The sequence below is a fragment of the Choristoneura fumiferana genome, chromosome Z, assembly GCF_025370935.1.
Source record: "Choristoneura fumiferana chromosome Z, NRCan_CFum_1, whole genome shotgun sequence".
In the NCBI taxonomy this organism is placed as follows: Eukaryota; Metazoa; Arthropoda; class Insecta; order Lepidoptera; family Tortricidae; genus Choristoneura; species Choristoneura fumiferana.
Genome location: NC_133472.1, coordinates 23875400 through 23895881, shown reverse-complemented (window position 1 = coordinate 23895881; position 20482 = coordinate 23875400). Strand labels below are relative to the sequence as shown.

Below are 20482 nucleotides of genomic sequence, written 5' to 3'. Positions count from 1 at the left end.
GCACCTCTGCCCGTGGTATTGTCATCTCGGCCTATATACGTCGCACTACCGAGGACAAGTCTCAGAGTGTGCGGGCTTAGTTCCACACCATTGAATTTCTTCTCAAATGAATTCAGGTTTCCCCATGATGTTGTATATAATCATATTTTAACATATATACATGCATAATTATAAATAATTCACAGCTTGAGAGCCCATAGTCAAACACCATGCCTTTTTATACGGCCTGTGGTAAAGTAGACTAAAATATAAATATGTAGGACAGAAGTACGACGTACGTACGGCACTGTACCGTTTATGGCCATTTATTGTTTAAATATTCGTTGGAAATAAATTTATAGTATAAAACGTATAAAACATTACAAACTTTATTCGTTTCAGTATAAACTTTTGAAAACTCGCTAAACATATTGTTTTAATAAATGTCAGACAGACTACAGTAGTCTCTAGGGCATTTCCCGCACAAAAAAGTTAGGGACTAATGTAGTCTCTAGGACGCGTGACGGGTTATAAGGCCATTTATTGTTTAAATATTCGTTGGAAATAAATTTATAGTATAAAACGTATAAAACATTACAAACTTTATTCGTTTCAGTATAAACTTTTGAAAACTCGCTAAACATATTGTTTTAATAAATGTCAGACAGACTACAGTAGTCTCTAGGGCATTTCCCGCACAAAAAAGTTAGGGACTAATGTAGTATCTAGGACGCGTGACGGGTTATAAAATCAACTAGAGTGTATTTGGAGTGTATTCAGGTGGAACTTTCGGGCTATTCATGATTGGTCACTTTTTTCCTACTACTTATAGTTTGATTTTAGTTCACGTTTAATACCTACCTATACTGATGAATATGCCTACTATATGCGTGGAATCTTACGTGTTTGTAAAATGAAGACAATTCCAGGAACCACCTACCCCTCCTCACCTCATAAGATAAGACTGACATTCAACTTTCAAAATATTTCATTGTTAATAAGTGGCAGCCCCCACTTCCAACAATGCCAGGGCCCCACGCTATGATATGTCTTCAAATATAACGAGAGAGTGGTGCGCGCCTCACGGTTATCCACGTGTTGTGACTTTTCTCCGATTCACAGTAAAAGTGGCCTGTGATCGCACGCTCGCCTGTGGTCTGAGGAGAGATCCGTTTATTGGAATAAATTATAGGTAAGCGATACTTTCTAATTTTTGATTTGGTAATAATAACTCTCAATCAGCTTCTAGTTTACGTAATTTAAGTTAAATTAAGTCTACTAGTTTACTATAAAGTCAGACTACTAGTCTGACTTTACAAAACTTTTATATGTTATCTAGCAGACCACGAACCTGCGACTTCTGCATTCGTACCGTGCTGGTTCCAATGGAGTTACAGGCGAAGTAAAATGCTGCGAATTTTATAATGTTTTATTTTCTACTATCGTCAGCTGTCATTGGCGTACCTATTTGCACCTTCACTCTCCTCTGTAGTCTCATCGTTGTAGTGTCTAATAAAAAAAAAAAATTTTTTAACAAAAAAGTAAAAAATAACGGAAAATGGAACCGACTACAAAACCACTGAAAATATTTTTCTAGGTACCTACTAGCTCGAAGTCGGTGCCTCAGCACGAGCCAGCAGGAATGGAACAATAGTCGTCTACCTCACCTATATACTATGGGTTTCAATCTATCCTGCTGGGTCGTGCTCACACCGGTTGCGGTGTCAAAAGGTAGAGCTACCATTTTAACTAGCTAGAGCTAACTTTTCATTTATAAATATCTAGGGATCAAAATCTCATGAGAACTCATAACATACTCGTAAGTACCTATTTGAGTGGAGTTCCAAAAACCATTTTCATGTTATTTTTAATTAACGGAGACCTTACCGTACCGTACCTAGTTGATCGGAGGATCACTAGGTACTTTTTGAACTCCATCATTTATTGATTGACTCACACACATTTTTAACCGACTTCAGAAAAGGAGGAGGATCTATGTTCGACTATGTATTTTGACATGGATTTTTATATTCCACTGTAGCTACAATTAAGTAATAGCACTTTGGGTAATAAAATATATAGATAGTGCCCATCTGCTACATTAGAGTCATAAATTATTCTTTTGATCTTAATGTCTGCGTTTTGAAGCAACGCAAAGTAGCGTTCCCCTACCCTCTATGCATTACCGCAACTCACCCACTCATTGATGAGATTCCTATTTATGGAGTTATTGCATTTAATATTATTATTATTACGTACCTACCACTACAACTGCTACACAATAAATATTTCCCAAACTTATAGATAGATAAATAAATATCCACATCTCGTCCGCTAAGACCGGCAACGCATCTGTAGTTCTGATGGTGCTGCGGATGTCTATTGGCGACGGTAATCACTTAACATCAGGTGAAACGTCTGCCCGTTTGTCTGCATTTACTTAAAAAAAATAAACACAGATATCAGTGCGTGTTCACCACATTTCGCCCCACTTTGTAATCAGGGTGTGTTCAATTCAATTTGCCTGCGTTATTAGCTCACCACTTGCACAATGTCCCACCGACTGGGGAAATACCAGTAAGTAACACGGATTACCACGAAACGGATATCGTGAAACCGCCTCGGAGTCCTTGTTTACACCGGCGCTAGCGGATGCCGTCCCGGCCACTTTCACCGGCGTTACGTAACGTTACGCCACGCAGACGTGACCGTTCGCCGTGACCCCGACGTGACGCTACCGCACCAATGGGGCAACAACAACAATGTGTCGTCAAATTACTAGTACTAGTTCATTACAACGAAGAAAAAACACAACACGAGCTATTCTTTGTTTTCAACTGACTTCAAAAAAGGAGGAGGTTCTCAAATCGTCTGTGTTTTTTTGTGTGTTTATTACGCGATAACTCCGCCTTCTTTTTTTGTTTAAAAAGACTTACTTCCGAGGTGGTTCCATTGACACCAAGTAAGGATCTGATGATGGGATCTCAGAAAAATCGAGAGCAACCCTCGAATTTTTAAAGCATTCCTTTAACGATTTTGGCATTTTTAACACCAAGTCAAATATTTACATTCAGAAAGTATCATTTGGTGAACTGGCCCTGATAAAGAAGACCGTAGGTACCGGTACTCTGTTATAAAATAATATAACTATGCCGTGTTTGAGCTCAATGGAATCGATGTGAGGGAGGATGCACTTTCGCTACTTATCACTAAAAATCATGTAATTTTTTTTTACAAAAAATGTAAAAAATAAATATTTTTCTACTAGTTTGAAGTCGGAGCCTCAGCATGAGCCAGCAAGAGTGATTTAAGCCCAATATATACTTAGTATGTTGGTGAGGTAGACGTCTCGTGCTGAGGCACCGACTTCAAACAAGTAGAAAATTATTTTCAAGGTTTTTGAAGTCGGTTCCATATTTTGTTAAAAAAAAATGTACTTTTGCTTTACTCCTCAATATGTACCTACAGGGTCGACCGGCATCAATTATTATTCTTACAACTCTTATTGTATGGACGTAACTTTATGCAACTTGCATCCATGATATATACCGATATGTATCTACTTAATATACACGTAGGTAGGTATCTGTATAGAATACCTAGTCCTATGCATTCTGCGGTAGGCATCTGCAGCTTTATCCGCAATGTTCTGGGTCTCAATACCTCTGTAGTAACGTAACTGTAGGCTGCATTTCAGCGCTGTACATATGATGTAGCGTTATATAAAAACCACGCACTTTTCTATTTACAGGCAAAATGAAGAACCTTTTAGTAGCAATCGTCACTGTGTTCTTAATAAACTCCGTAAATTCATCGAACTCAACCGACTCGAACGACTCTTGTGATGTCCACGACACAGGGCCATGGAGCACATTGTTAGAAGATTGGGCAACCTCTGCTAGTATGGAACGCTCTGGCAGACAAGGTAAAATTACCCACTCGGTTAAATATTTAAACAATCATTATCATTAATGCCACTTGCATTTCAATTTGATACTTAAAATTGACTCCATTTTTTTGTGTCTCGTTGAATAGGGAGAATAATGGCGCTTCCGCCATCTTCTGGCTATTACATCACGGATCGCATTGACGGTCCTTTAATGCCGCCGCCGCTGCCGCCCACGCAGCCGCGGCCCTACGAGGAATGGGCGCCCGCGCCGCCCGTGCCGCCAGGCCCCGGAAAGATTGTCAATCGACCGCCAAACCCTTACAAGGATAAGTTCAAACCCAGTTATGTAAGTAAGACGGCCCGCATAACAATCATGGTAAATGTATAAGCACGGAAGCAGCATAACATGCTTTATATACTTAGGCAAGATATCGTGATACTTCGTAGTAGGTACTTAGTGCCATCGGTGCCTATATTGATATATATATGGATTAACCTCATTATTTTCTTTCGCTTGCCCTTTCTCTAATGAGTGTTAAAATTAGTTGATCAGTACCTAACTATATCCCCTACATATAGGATTATACCTAAAAATTTGTAAATTTAATTCGACAGCCGCCGCCTCAGCAGAATAAACCGGTACCTCCCTATCCACAACAACAACAACAACAACAACAACAACCGCAGAGACCCAATTCAATAGACCGAGTAGACGACCCGCCGCGCAAGCAGGTCACCGAAACCGACTTATACTTGCTCTCGGCCATTGAAAAGCTGGTATATCGCGCTGATCTAATGGAGAAACGGCTACGAAAATTAGAAGAGTCCATGCACATATTAGTCGCAGGAACTACTCATCAAGCGGGTAAATATAACTATGTGATTTTCACCTGCTTTAGAATAGTAGTTGCATGGGTAGAGCCACGTAGAGCTCAAACAAGTTGGATTGGACCATAACATGTTAAACGATAGTTGACCGTCTAAAACAGCTGACTGAAAAAAGTTCCGTTGTGATACAGAATACGGAAATCGGATACGGAATACGGAAGGTAATATACGAATTTTGAGTGAGATTGTTTGCTTGCACAAATCGAAATAAATTGAAAAATGTCCAACTTCTTGAGGTCCTCTCATACACGCATACTTGCGTTGTATACCGTATACTTACCTCTGCTAGTTGTAATCACCTCAGGAGGCGGCTCGCTTGACACATTAAGGACCTACTTAGTTAGTTTCAGGCTTATGAGCCGCTTGAGGTACGATTTTGATTCCATCGAGTCTCTCAGTGGCCAAATAAAGTGAACAAGTCGGTTAGCCATACGAGTACGGTATTTATATATTTTTAAGTAACTTAATGATCACTTTACAGAGCCCTGCGTAGCGAACTTCAGCCGCGTGGGCGACACATGCTACCACTTCTCGCCGGAGCCCGCAGACTGGAAGACTGCGAACCTGGCATGTCGCCGCTTGCGCAGCAACCTGATCGAGCTCGAGGGAGAAAAGGAACGCCGGAAAGTGCTCGCACACCTGCTCTCTGACAAGAAGCAAAAAGGTTCGTTAAATTTTCCAGATCGCACCATTTACGTGTTTAAGTAGGTAGGTACCATCAGCCAAATAAGTGGTCTATACATTTTTAAACAAGTTCCTATCAAGTGAATATGTCGCTAAAGTCGAACTTTCAAGTTGACAGATACGTCTATTCGCGTTATTGTTTTGTGAAATGCAAACAATAAAATTATCAACTTTAGAGCGTTTTCAGATTATCCGATCCGATATCGGTATCGGACGCCGACACGATATCGGGGCAAGCAAAATGTATGAAATATGATCCGATATTGGATCGGATAATCTGAAAGACAGGTACCTAAGTACATATTTCATACATTTTACTTGCCCCGATATCGGTATCTGACGCCGATACGATATCGGGGCAAGTAAAATGTATGTAATATGTACTTGTCTTTCATATCAACTTAAATTTACGACGAGTCATTACATATTTATTTACTTATAAATACTTATTCCAGAAAATGACCAAAAATCAAAATTAATAAAACACTAAAAAAAACAATTATACAATAAAAAAAACACCACACTTGGCTGATGGTACATTCTCGAGCTTAAAATAATTGGCAGATTCCATCTGGTTTAAAGTATTCTTCGGGCATAAAACATGAATTATTGACAGAGACAACGAATTTTCTGATGCAAGTGAAAGTCTAATGTGAGTCAAAATTGGCTTGTATCGCTCTTAACGCGTTAAATGTCTCAAATAAAAAGGGTGTAAAACCGAAACCCCCCACATAGCAATTTTCATCGAAATCGTTAGAGCCGTTGCCGAGATCCCCGAAATAAATAAAGAAATATACAGCAATTACCTGATTAAAGGTATTACGTTGATAGATTAAATTAACTTTCGATTGTAAACAGCGCTGGACTGGTGGACCGGCGGTCTTAACCCCGGACTTCTCTGGATCTGGTCCAACTCAGCACGGCCCGTAGCGGGCAACTCCACTGCTGAAACTTCCGGCAATTCCACGACAGCCATTACCATTGTCGGCGAGGGCCGCTGCCTCGCACTAGTTTACGACCCTGCCGCCCGCGCCTACGTCTACAGAGGTCAGGACTGTGGCCTCAAGCACAGATACCTCTGCGAAAAAGCGGAGGACAAAGCCAAACTGAGCAACGAAATCGAAAGGATCGCGAGAAAACTAAGAAATGGAAATGCGTCCATCACAAAATATTTATCTCCCTCGTAATAACACACATGTTATAAGAGATATCTCAAGTATTTAAAAAGACTGAGTTTAATTTAAATATTGTAACGAAGACAAGCATATTTAATGTGTATCGTAAATCTTAATATAAAACAAAGTCTAGTTTCGAACACTTATAACTCGAAAACGGCTAGACCGAATTGCATGGTTTTTGATTTGTTGTATTTGTTTCCCTCCCGAATAGCAGAATAACTATTAAAAACATTGGAAAATTGTCGAAAAATAAAATAAAATAAAAACATTTTCCCACTATTTTCCCATACAAAATATTCATAGGTTTCGAAACTGTCAAACATTTGATGTTCGTCCCGTCGATACGGTTAATTCTCCCCTCAAATTAAAGAATTGAAAGAATTGAAATAAAGGTTTGGAACCGACAATATATACCCACAATATTCGGATAACGGCGTATTTTAGATTTTGAAATAAAAATCGATTGGTCTCAATAATTCTACATCATTCTGTCAATTTTAGTACCATCCATCAAAATCTGTCGAGCCATTCATGAGTTATAATTTATAATAATGGTGCCCTAACCTGAGTTTGTTTTATTTAAACCTTATTATTCTAATAAACTATTAACTTAATATTAATTTGCACTCATTTTTATTAATTAGCTAAAAGTTAACACGAAATTCATTGTCAGTTAAGTCGGCGGTACGAAGTTCGCTGGGACAGTAGTAAATATAAAACAACGTTTCTATCGTAATGACTTATTATTATAGAATATTTACAAAGATACAAGAATCACAACAAAATAACCTATGTAAAATAAATTATTACTCTGTAAATTAATGTTAGGACCGCATTTCATTTTTACATGAATGGACACAGTTAATTTCTGGTAGTGCAGGAGGCACTCTGGCAGGAGGTTAAAGTGTCAGTCAACCCACATGTATAAGTTGAGGGAAATTATTATTTTACCATGCGGCCCTAACGTCCGGCTAACCATGTGGTCATTATCTATCAAAATTGAGCAAGCTTATTTTACCCACTATGAATGAGTAAGTCTAGCGTTTCAATTCTGATAAATATACACCTGGCTGTATTAAACTAAGAGATCTCAAACGTTTATTATCAACGCATAAGCTGAGTCCTTCGGAAGAATCGGAAATGTACCTTTGAAGTAATTAACACGCTGTGCATTTCAAATCGGATTTCGTAGATATTTACCCCTTTATTCAAAAAAAAAATACAAACTTGTTATAACATAATGTATGTTTTGCCTGTGTCTGGCAAAGCCAAATGTCAATGTTAAGTCGACAATGAGTTATCATACGCTAACAAAAGCTAAGCTTAATAAGCTTTTATGAATAATGAGGTTAGTCTTTGTATTGCCCCAGGCGCTAGCTGACTATAGTAGTTATAAGAATAAGGCATTACAAAAACTTCACACTGATTTTTGCTGTTATCGTTTCATTATTGTATACTTGTAAATAACTGTATTTATACTGTTTAGAGCTGGTTTCAAATGCGTTTTTGTACTTTGTTTTGAAATCCGCGCGTTGTCATATAATACGATAAATCCTGTAATATAAATTCGAACATTATAATTCCATAATTAGGGCCTCTATAGAGCAGGACAAATATATATTTTTGTGTAATAAATTAGTTACACACTGGGTTCAACAACCGACGCCCCGTTTATATTCAACTTAAAAAAAAAACAGTCCATTCGGTTTACCAGCAATGCAGCAGATTAATTTGTATGAGACGGTATGATTAAGTGACAAATACGGCGTTAAGCCAAGGGTTTTCTTAAAACAAGCGTGACATGAGCAAGTCAAACTCATAGATAAATAAACTAAACTCGATGACCTAGCTCGAAAGGCGGTCAACCATAGCTATAAATAAAATTGTGCTTAGCAAGAATACAAGCGAGTAAAAAAATCTTATTCATAGAAGTAAAAGTACATTACTTTTTCGCGTTAAAATTAAATAACGAGTGTGTCTTTTATACTCATCATACTTTATTTTATTTGGAGCTTGCATCATTACTCGTTACACCAAGGACTAGTTTTGAAAAAGCGGCTTATTTTCTTGCATTTAAAGCCAATCAAATTTAACTTAAACCGCAGGTGGTGTATTAAAAGATAATAATATATAGTGAATTTATGACACATAAAGTAAAATTCCAAAGATATGCCATTAATGATATATTGAGGCAGATGCCTTCTGCTAGAAATAGTTCTTACATTCAGAAGCATACGCATTTACGCGCATGTGTGAAAGCGATAATTCTGAATTTTAACATAATCGCTTGTAAAATAAAATTGTACTAGAATAAAAAATAGCTTGACTTAACTTTAAGAAGTTATAATGGCAAAAAAATAAATCTCTTTCGGGCCTCGAAAGCTTGAATGCTTACTACTTCAGTCATGTCGTCAATTCACTTTTTTAGGAAATCAGTACATGAATGTTTTCTATGTAACTTGAAAAATTATATCATAGAAGCATGATGCATTGGAATAATGCTTTGAATGGAGTTTGGTATAATCAGTTAAATAGTGAAGCGCACAATGAGGAACGGATGATTTTTTTTAGCATCAATAAATTTTAAAAAATTAAAGTGTTTTGTTTACCGCCAAATTACGACAGTCCGGTCGGTTACGGGTTGTTCCATAGCCCATTTTCATCCATTCCCCATTAACGGAACATTTGTAATGAGCATTGGCAGACCGCATACATCGTAGTTGGCTTCACTCGCTTGGTGGGTACTGGGTATCAGGGCGTTATTACACGGTATGTATAATATTGATATGTTAGTTAAAGTGGAACTTGAACTGGAAGGGCGAGCCGCCCTGTTGGAAGTGATGGAAGGGATTGTTGAAGGGGCCGCCACCGCCACGCTGCGCCTCGGGGTCAAGGGGGTCGACCCCTGCGTCGAACTGCGCACGCTTCTCTGGGTCCGTCAGCACCTGCGCCAACACCATAACTCTTAAGTCTAAATCCCATAAGGTTACAAGAACACCTCATACTCTACCCCACTCACGTTCATAGGTGGTCTAAAGAGTACACCACAAAAAAAAGCATGTTGAGTACCTACCTAAATATCTGTATTTAATGTAATCGGTTGATGCAAAAAAAGCAAGCTTTATTTCAAACAATGAATGATCGAGATAGTGATGTTAGTGAGCCGCACCCTAACACCATCTCGGTGGTATCGACTATGGACCGAACGAGTTCCAATGCCCCCTGTCACATGCGTTCGTAGATTACTTGATGGCATTTGATAGTTTAACATATTCTGCAATTGTCACACATCTCTAACCAAGATATGGTAACCAATTACCCTTCGGCCACTTTGGAAACCAAAGGTTCGAAACCAGTTTAGAAAACAGAGTTATTTTTCTTTTACGGAAACCTGGTTTCGAATGAAGAAAACTAATTCTGTTTCCTAAACTGGTTACCCATACAGAACATAGAATCTTCTTTAGAAACTCATTCACAAATTTAAATTACCCAATTTTAATCGACACAGAAACATAAGTAGGTTTAGGTTATGTTAAGTTTAAATGTTTAAGTTTACTCCGCGTTAGCGGAGCTCCGTCAACACTGCCTGTGTCGATTATGATTGAAAAAAAAAAACACTACTGTGAAAATAATTTTCAGTAAAAAACCAGAAGTGATCCTAGTTTCGTGCAAGAACAAAAAGTGTTCGTTCGTAACTGGTTTCGTATAAGAACAAAATAGTTTTCATTCGAAACCAGGTTTCCCAAAAAGAAAAAAAAAACTGTTTTCTAAGCTGGTTTCGAACCTTTGGTTTCCAAAGTGTCCGAAGGGACCAATTTATCAATCTTCTTCAATCCATCTTAACAATTGGATTTGAACATTAGGAATTTGGGACATAGAAGATATGTATTATGCCGAACATCATCATCATTTCGGTGGTGGAAAACCTAGGGCAGAAGTCGGCCTGCTCCATTGGCTAGTTCTTGTCCTTGTTTTTGTATTTTTTATAAATGCTTTAGAAAGATGGAAAAATAGGTTTATCGGGTTATTACCAATGTCTCTTTTAACGCCTTTCTTGTGCAGCACTACTATATTAGAATGACAAAACATGGGTGGCTATTATTGTTATACTAGCTGTTTCCCGCGACTCCGTCCGCTTAGACTTCGTTAATCACTATCCCGCGGCAACTATGCAATTTCCCGGGATAAAACTATCCTATATCCTACCCAGGACTCAAACTAACTGTAGTTATACCTACCGAATTTCATCTGAATCGACATGATGAGGTAACAAACAAAAGTCAAACTTTCGCATTTATAATATTATAGTCTGATAACTAAATATGATACTAGTATTGGTAATGGTATTAGAACCGATACCTCTTTGGCTGCAGCGATGTCTATGAATTTCTTCTCTGCGACCTTCTTCTCATCTCCTTGGTAATTGTCAGGGTGCCATTTCTGCGCGGCCTTACGATACGCCTTAGTAATCTCCTGCTTATTAGCAGTCCTGTACCAAAAATAAATGTATTTAAAAAACAGGTTAAGTACGTGTCAGACTTCGCACATTTAGGTTTCTGCGCCAAATGTAGCGTAAGTATAAGCCGTCCAAATGGCACTTTTGTGATACTTTAAAAATATTTTTTTGATAATTTATATGGCTTTGGGTCAATAAGATGCCTGGTGAAAAATTTAAAACTGTGGCTCCGAACGTTTGGCTGTAAAACCCGTATTTGACCATTCAGCTTCAGCTTCAGATTCAGCTTAGTGACAACGATAACGCAGCCCGTTTGGACCATTCAGGTACGTTGCCCTAAAAACTATTCAAAGTGCATCAAGACCAAGCAGCCAATGAGCATAACATCCATAACTCACCTCTTAACTCCTAAAATCTTATAGTAATCCCTTTGTTCCGATTGTTTCTGTAATTTCTGCGCTCGACTAAGTCCATCTTTAGCTCTCTGGAAGCCTTCATCTAATTCTAAAGCGTCTTTGTACATGTGTATGGCTGAAATAAATAATGCATTATTATGTTAAAACATTTATCATTATCAATGTTTTATTGTATGTTATTTTCACCTCATTACAAAGATAACGCAAGCAAAGGAAAGATAGTGAGATTAGCGGTAAGCTTTGGAAAAGAGCTAAGTCCTTTAAATATATATTTTTTTATTAATGCATTATTGCCGGCAATGAATACACCTCTCACTTCTTCAACCATAAAGGGGTAATGCTAAATTATACTATAGCTTACCATCATCGAACATGTCGAGTCCGACTAAAGCGTCGGCGCGGTCGCAGAGTACGCCTGCGTCTTGCTTTATCGCCAGCGCGCCAGCGCAGTGGCCCAGCGCTTCGGTGTATTGTTCGTCCTATAATAAAATCGTAAGCATGTTGAAATCACTGATAGGTTTAATCATATTTAAAATCAAAACGACCTATCAGATTCGGCAAACAACTTAAAAATTAATAGCTTTATTTTTCTATTCAAGTCTAAGATAAATTAAGGCGACTAGTGGGTATGCGACAATGCACTAATAAACCATATGTAAACACATGAATGATTTTGGCATTTAGTATCCAGTAGAGTATTTTAATTTAGCTATCTTCGGAGTGCTTCGGATAAGTCACAATATTATCATCATAATCATGGTCTGATGTTGGGAAGATTGGGAAACCAATGACTTAAGACGTACATACATATCTCAAATATCGCGATGACGTTCAAAAATCCCTAATTCGTTTTTTTTATGTCTTCCTTGTGTTTTTTATGTTTTTTTTTGTGTGTTTTTTGTGTATAATTTGAATTTTACAGCGCATTGGTTTTTTACTTTTTATTGACAAATAAATAAATATCCATTCGTTAGCCTTCTAAATGCAAAAACTTACCTTAGTTGCACAGCTGCAAAGCCATCGTTTCGCCTCAAACACGACCAAAGAGACTTCGTCTTCAATTTTAAGGACCTTCTCTGCACTACTCATACACTTAGTATAGTCTCTGGCTTCACTTAGCTCTTCACAGTCCAGCAGCAACTTGTCAACTTTCTTAATTTTCTTATAAAAAGGGAAACACTTCTTGTGTTCAGGGTCCAGTTTAAGGCACTCGCGGACTTCCTGTTATGTAAAGAACAAAACATTGTATAACATCTGATTTCCAAAATCAGTCACTTATTTATGTAAACAACGAAAACTTCGAATATATAATATGCTTACCTTGAGAGCATCACTGACGTGGCCCAGCTGATACAATAAAGTGGCTAGTCTATAATAGCCATCCGTAGAATCTTGCTGTAGTCGATTCACAGATCTTATGTCAGAAACAGCCGAGAAGAGATCATTCTGAAAAGAACACAAAGAAAAATGTAAATTACTTACTTTTAAAATACTTTACACTGACACAAACAGATTTGGAGTTTTTTTTATTTTATTAAAACAACACATCACAAATACTCGTGCACACCCACAACATCAGATTGCAGAAGCTTTCTAGAGGGCCAGGATAGTCTTACAAACATATGGTACATATTACCATTGCAATATAGCATTCAGCCCGGAGCTGTCTCAGCTGCGCAGACCAGGGAGACACCTCGAGCAGACGCGTGGCGAGCTCCGCGGCCGCGCGGTGGTCGCCGCCGCGGTAGTACGCTTCCACTAGCATCATCTCCTCTATGTACTCGTCGATCTTGTGGTACTGTGCTATAGCCTCTTCGTTGTATGGATCCGCGTATGTCTGTTCAAAACACATGGTACATGGTACTACAATGCTCTCATACCACATGTACTCGTAATGCAAGGACGTACCAAACTAGGTCACCAGTGCATTACTTGTACAGTCAAGGGCAAAGATATCGACACAGCCAAAGTTGCAATAGTAGATTGATAACCAAGGGTGGAAATAAGTGACCCATTCCAGCCGAGATATTTCTGGCGCTCGAACGAAGTGAGAGCGCCAATAGTTCGAGGAGAAATGGGTAATTTCACCCGAGTTAGACACTCTACTTTTCATTTCGACTGTGAGGAAAGTAAAAAACTACAAAAAATGAGAATCATAATAAATTGAATTTACTTATATCCAACCTCCAACGGTACCTTTTCGACTGGCCACTTGCCACGGCCGACTACAAAAAAAGATCGAGTTGGTCACGACCAAGGAGTTTATACACAAAAGTGTACGTTGAACGCCGAATGAAGAAGTTTGACCTTTATTACTTATTTATATATTTCATCTCTTTCTTTCATATTTCTCGAATCACTTCCATCTCTTTCTTAACCTAACTAAAGAAAGAGATGGAATATGTTCGTGACGTAATAAAGATCAAATTTCTTGTTTCAAACGGATGTTCAGTGTTCAACCTCCACGAGTATAAACTCCTTGGTCACGACGTGCATCTAGGTGGCCATGCCGAAACGTGAAAAAAAAGTGTCATTGACGTAATACAATTATCTTCGACTCCATGGCGAATCGAAATTTTATTAAAAAAATATTTTCCACCCGGCTATCTACCCATGAAAATTAAACTTTCCGAACAGGAGAGATGAAACAATATGTATACACGGCCTTAACGTTAAGTGCATAAAGTCGTGTATACATATTTGTGTAACTTGGGCCTTGTCGATATCTTTGCCCTTGACTGTACACCTGACCTGATGTAATGCGTGGACAGTGAAAGTGTAAAACTAGGTACAAATAAATATCCAAAGTAGCTGTCGTATGGCTATTTTTTTAACATGGAAATTGAACTGACCATTTGTGTTAGCAGTTTAAAGACTTGTTTCTCTCTTAAATTATTTTGTGATATTTTTTTTACATAAAACTGACCGCCAAACACAGGCCAAAGGTGTATCTCACTGGTTCAGTAACAGCCTATTCACCTCTAGCCTTCAAGACCAATTTGATTTTTTAGGAGACCGATATCTCTGTGATTCCGTCTCTGTTTTTTTTTATCCCAATAAAGAGAGCACTACATTTATCTGTCACAAAAAATACATCAATGAGTTGTGAAATAGGCCTTAAATGAGCTGGCGATTGTTCTGCCTAAACAATGAGAAAAATGTGGACATAAAATAATAACTTGCAAAACCTGGCGCATCTTATGCCTTTTTAGGGTTCCGGAGCCAAAATGGCAAAAACGGAACCCTTATAGTTTCGCCATGTCTGTATGTCTGTCTGTCTGTCTGTCTGTCTGTCTGCCTGCCTGCCTGTCTGTCTGTCTGTCTGTCCGCGGCTTTGCTCAGTGACTATCAGTGCTAGAAAGCTGTAATTTTGCACGAATATATAAGTAAACTATGCCGACTAAACGGTACAATTAAAAATTCAATAAGGTCACCTTCAATAGACGTAGTGGGGATGTTTTTTTTTCTCACCCACCCCTATAGTGTGGGGTATCGTTGGATAGGTCTTTTAAAACCATTAGGGGTTTGCTAATATAATTTTTCGATTCAGTGATTTGTTTGAGAAATATTCAACTTTAAAATGCAAATTTTCATTAAAATCGAGCGTCCCCCCCCCCTTTAAAATCTAAAGCAATGGGCGGAAAAATTTTAAAAAATTCAGGATGGTATTAAGTATATCAAACTTTCAAGGAAAACTATAACGGCTAAGTTTGCTTGAGAATTATTAGTAGTTTATGAGTAAATAGCAGCCTAAGGTATAAAATATACCTAAACTTGGAAGATTCCGTATAAAATACGAAATCCTTAGAAAAATATTACTTAATGGCTTAACTTATTTTTCGTAATGGCTACGGAACCCTATTTTGGGCGTGTCCGACACGCTCTTGGCCGGTTTTTATTCTTCTATGATTTAGGAATCATATCAGTGATAGGTCACTATCATCTGTTTTATTGTACATTATCTTGACAATTAAAATCGGTAATATATGTAAAGTTTTAAACACGTGTTATTAATTATATAACTTGATATGTAATTTGTTTTTTTTTAAATACAATACCATAAATATACGCATTCGGGTAAAAGAACAAGCACATTTTTGACTTTCGTATTGCGTTTTGTATTTCGTATTTCGTATTGTAGTATAAATTATTTTTGCAACATCCATATATGCAGAACAATGTTATCATCTGAACATGCTTCCATCGTAACGTAATCAAAATTATTCCGCTGCAACCAGTAGATATGTTTACTTGTGCCGCGCGTTATACCCTCCTAACGCCCAGTGTCCTTTATAAAGGACTTATTGTAATTTGAACTTCAAACTCTATCATAATAAATTACATAAAGTTTGATGTTCATATATCAAAAATTTGACTTGGGCGTTCGGAGGATAAAGCATGCATTAAGTACCTACTTTAACATCAATATAGACAGAGTTCTGTTTAATAAGGCTGTAGGTACAAAAATGTAATTAAATTGAGTGTTAAATAGTAACGTAAATTGACCTAATAATTCTAAAATGACAGTTTAATTTTTTTTTATCTGGAATTTATTAAAAAATCTTTTGTTCTTCTTGGCTTAAAGTCCAAAAATTTATGGAAAGACTTAATTTCTCAATGAAGAAATTTCAATCAGTGTAAGTACAAAATTATTAAAATTTGTGCATTGATTAAAATAATTAGGTACCTAATATAACCAAAATCCTTAATTAAAAATATTGCTTATAATTACGCTACGAGAAAACCTAAATCATATAATATTTTAAAATCATACTCTTGAACTTTTTATCTAGTGTAGGTAGGTACAGTAAATTTTGATTCAAATAAAATGTATTATACTAAAAATTATTGGTACTTTAGACACCATGCTGCATAATACAATTGAATTTCGTAGATAAGCGATGTCGCGGCACGTAATAGAATAATAAAACATGTTTAGAAATATTCATGCTTTATCAGTGTGAAATTACTTAAGTATGCGCAATACAAATAAAATTCAAGTTTTATATTTCAGTAGGCATGTAAATACAAAATATTATCAATGCATGATGATAATCAACGATGTGTAGGCACACAAGTGATTTATACAACGATTTCTTTGACGGTACGGAACAATGTTTCGAAAAAAAAACCTTCCCCACTTTACGTGTACTTAGGGGAGAACATTTATAAAAAAACGCTTCCAAACGCAGCAAGCGGAGGTCAATGGGGGGGCCTATGTCCAACAGAGGACTTTCTATTGCTGATATGACGATGATGATGATGATGATAATGATACATAAAAAAATATCACTTTGGCTGTGTGCATAGTTAACATATATACTTATGCGAATTTACAGCTTTCTAATACAACAGTCTCTAAATGGCACCACAGATAAACTGCTCTTCGGATGATATCAGTCTGTCAGAATCGCAAAAGGTCACACACTCACAGTTCTGTTAAAGGTTTTGGCCTGACTACTAATACAAACGGAAAGTGTGTGACCGCATGCCGATCCTGGCCAGTATTAGTAGATTCGTTCTTACAGTCCGCAATCTCCCAGCGAAATCAACATACTTACAGGTACTTGTACTTGTAGCTTGTAAGTAATTTATTACAACCTGCTAATAATAATAACAATATCTTGGGACAAATTACACTAATTGACCTAGACCCAAACTAAGCAAAGCTACTAAGCTAAGCTAGTACTATGGATGTGGCTTTTATTACTTGTTAATGTCCTACATTTTAAACCCATCTGCCTTCCTTTATCACATTATCATCTGGCAACCCAATGCAGGATGCAGACAAAGTTGTGGGCAATGTATAATATACTATACAACATCTTATAAAGTAAATTCAAAATATTTCAGCAACTGATTGGATTAGTCTCACAGAACACCTCTGTAATTGGTTTGATACAACATTTTTTTATAGTTGACAAATGTTTTCTTATGATGACTGATGTACAAAGTGTATCACATTAAAGGCGTAAAGCGAATTACACTTTAAAAATCTTTACAGGGGTGTTCTGTCAAATCCCTTTAGATGCTGGAGGTTGATGACAGTTATAATCATAAAATTAAATGTAATTATTTTATACTTGCCTCCTTATTCAATCGCAAAAGCAACTACCATTACTACTGCTATACCAATTATAATTTAAATTCAAAAAGTTTTACACATGATACCCAATAGCAAATATTATAGAAAATGTACTTACAACTTGGCGAAAATCATCCTTGGCTTCTCTATATTGTGCTAGTTTGAGGTAGACATTGGCTCGTTGCAGCTGCGCTGATGTGAAATCTGATTTCAATTCTAATACCTAATGACAAACAATGTCAAGATGCTAGATAAATAAAACACAGAAAGGTAAAACTGTTGAGGGAGGTAAACCATAGGTTACTTATTTAAAAGAAGTTTCATACAGTATATACGTGGTGTGCAAATGCCAGCAAAGGATTTAATACTAGATAATGAAATGTCACATAATGAAATGACACAGACTTTTGAGATGTGTGGGTGTGAATTGACATGTCTTAAAAGTGTATCCAGAGTAGGTATAAGTATACCCGACTGTTTAGCATTGGTGAAATTAAGAAAAACCTAAAGCAGAAATTTCACTCAAAACTGTTGAATCACATCACACTAGATGAAGATTGAAGGCAAACTGCAATGTAACAAATCTTACACCATTAAACCACTAATTCTTGTTTATCTATCTTCAGAAGAAATGTGTGTTCACTAGTTTTAACCTGAGCAAGGCTAGGTAAAGGTTAAAAGCCGTGGTGGCATAGTGGTTTGACCTATCGCCTCTCAAGCTGAGGGTCGTAGGTTCAAACCCCGGCTTGCACCTCTGAGTTTTTCGAAATTCATGTGCGGAATTACATTTGAAATTTACCACGAGCTTTGCGGTGAAGGAAAACATCGTGAGGAAACCTGCACAAATCTGCAAAGCAATTCAATGGTGTGTGTGAAGTTCCCAATCCGCACTGGGCCCGCGTGGGAACTATGGCCCAAGCCTTCTTATTCTGAGAGGAGGCCTGTGCTCAGCAGTGGGACGTATATAGGCTGGGATGATGATGATGATGAAGGCTAGGTTATCAGTATTGGGTATTAATTGATTGTATTTTACATCTAATGAAAGTGTACTTTCTCAAGGTACTATTTAAAGAAAACTAGTATTTGGTGAATAATACTATAAAAGATTGTACTAACATAACAGACTAATATACAAAATATACTGATCGGCAAAAAATCTGGCCCTCAAATTTATGAAGAATCAGTAATTTTGTATGAAAGGTGGGCCAAATTTTGTGCTGCTGAGTATATTTATTGTGTTACAATAGGTAATAACATGTCAATACAACATACAATTTATCTTAACAACTATGTAGGATCTAAAGTAGGTAATTATAATCATTCTCATACATAATTCTGCCCTCATAAGCCAAAAGGCGCTATCTCAATAAACAAAAAAAACTAGTTATTTATACCATGTCATGCAGAATGTCTTGAGCTACACAATAGTGCTAATAACTAATGTGTTTCTTATTTGAGATACAGGTTTTTGGTGTAGTAGAGCAGAATTTATAGCTAAAAAAACTCATACCTTAGTAAAATCTTGCAGAGCAAATTTGGCTTTCCCAAGTGCATAGTAGACGGTACCGCGCTTGAAGTACGTGAGGTAGTTGTGTGGGTCCCCCTCTAAGAAACAAAAAAAGGTTTATGCTTAGTAAAGTACCAGTAGGAAGATTCTTAAAAAAAGTTTTAGAAACTGTGCCAGTACCATATGAAATTACGTAGTAGAGGAGTAGAAACGAGGAATAAGCTATGCTGGGCACTTACCGACTGCTGCGTGGTAATGTGTGAGCGCGTCAGAGAGCTGCCCTCGGGCCAGGAAGTCTCGTCCCAGCTCCAGGTGCTTGTTCACCTCCGCCGGAGTCGCACAATCTGAAACTATTCAACGCACAAAAATATAAAAATCCCACAGCAATATCTACAGTAAAAATCAGGCCAATAGCGGTCACTGGTAAACTCACATTCTAACACTATTTCTAGCACTAATAAAACAAGGCATGGTGTTATTTTGTTCCAGTTTATATTCACTAGGTAGTCCATTATTAATTTTAATTCTCAATGTCGCTGATCTTATTGTGAATTACATGTAATTTCAATACAAACTAATTAGTTGACAGAGCCGCAATCCATCTTTCCTTCGGCACTTTTCGTGGTCTGTCCTGATTGGTCCAAATCAGACATTTCAAAACGATAAGCACGGTAGTTATTTGGCAAAGTTTGAGAAGTGATCAATCTTTCACATGGTATGTTACGCTTGACTAAATGAAGGATCTTAAATCACAGTAAAAGAGAGTTCTCTTATTCTATGCCGAAATGATGTCCAAATGTCAGAAAGTTCAGGTGTCACATTGTCCATGGTCGGTCAACTTAGAGCAACGCGAGCTTCCTAGTCTTCCTACCTACCGTAGAACTATCTGACATTAGGGCATTATAACTTGAACTTTTTGACAATGAACAATGTGACACCTGGACTCTCGGACATATGGACTATTCGACATTAGGGCATATAACTTGAACTTATTGTCAATGATAAATGTGACACCTGGACTCTCGGACATATTTTACAAACTACCTTCAACATAGCTGGAGCCTATTTCTGTTTTTTCCTTCCATTCCAGTTCTCGCATTTCCTACCCCTCGTACTATCATTCCGCACCCTATATCTTTCTTACATACTTCACCTTTCTTTCTTTGTGGGTTAAACTACCTACCTACACGGTCATATGACTACTACCTACTATTTGTGTTTTATCTTATTATTACATTTTTCATTCTGTTCTCTTTGTCATTCCATTCTATCTTTTAAGCTGTCCTCTGTGTCATTCATCTTTTCTTTCACGCCTTTATTTCTATTTTGACCATCATATGGGGAGCAGGTTGGGGAGATTTTATTTATTTATTTATTTCTCTTATGTATATTTTACAAGG

General features: G+C 37.3%; 2 protein-coding genes across 3 annotated transcripts; one reads left to right on the top strand and one right to left on the bottom strand.

Annotated features, from left to right (window-relative positions):
• The first annotated feature begins 1032 nt into the window (after positions 1 to 1032).
• Positions 1033 to 8991, top strand: LOC141431892 (uncharacterized). 2 transcript variants are annotated; one of them, XM_074093189.1, is made up of 6 exons: positions 1033 to 1171; positions 3731 to 3904; positions 4015 to 4214; positions 4484 to 4733; positions 5238 to 5420; positions 6299 to 8991. In XM_074093189.1, the coding sequence occupies exons 2-6, from the start codon at positions 3736 to 3738 to the stop codon at positions 6625 to 6627; spliced, it is 1131 nt and encodes a 376-aa protein (XP_073949290.1). In that variant the 5' UTR covers positions 1033 to 1171; positions 3731 to 3735; the 3' UTR covers positions 6628 to 8991. The 2 variants fall into 2 exon arrangements, with proteins under 2 accessions (XP_073949290.1, XP_073949283.1); XM_074093182.1 differs by lacking the exon at positions 1033 to 1171 and adding an exon at positions 1622 to 1710.
• Positions 7787 to 19729, bottom strand: P58IPK (dnaJ homolog subfamily C member P58IPK). Its single transcript, XM_074093170.1, has 11 exons — positions 19516 to 19729; positions 19322 to 19432; positions 19086 to 19180; positions 17694 to 17798; positions 13127 to 13327; positions 12811 to 12936; positions 12487 to 12711; positions 11852 to 11969; positions 11473 to 11605; positions 10978 to 11107; positions 7787 to 9563 (listed from the first exon to the last, which is right to left on the bottom strand). The coding sequence occupies exons 1-11, from the start codon at positions 19592 to 19594 to the stop codon at positions 9408 to 9410; spliced, it is 1479 nt and encodes a 492-aa protein (XP_073949271.1). The 5' UTR covers positions 19595 to 19729; the 3' UTR covers positions 7787 to 9407.
• Between the last annotated feature and the right edge of the window lie 753 nt (positions 19730 to 20482).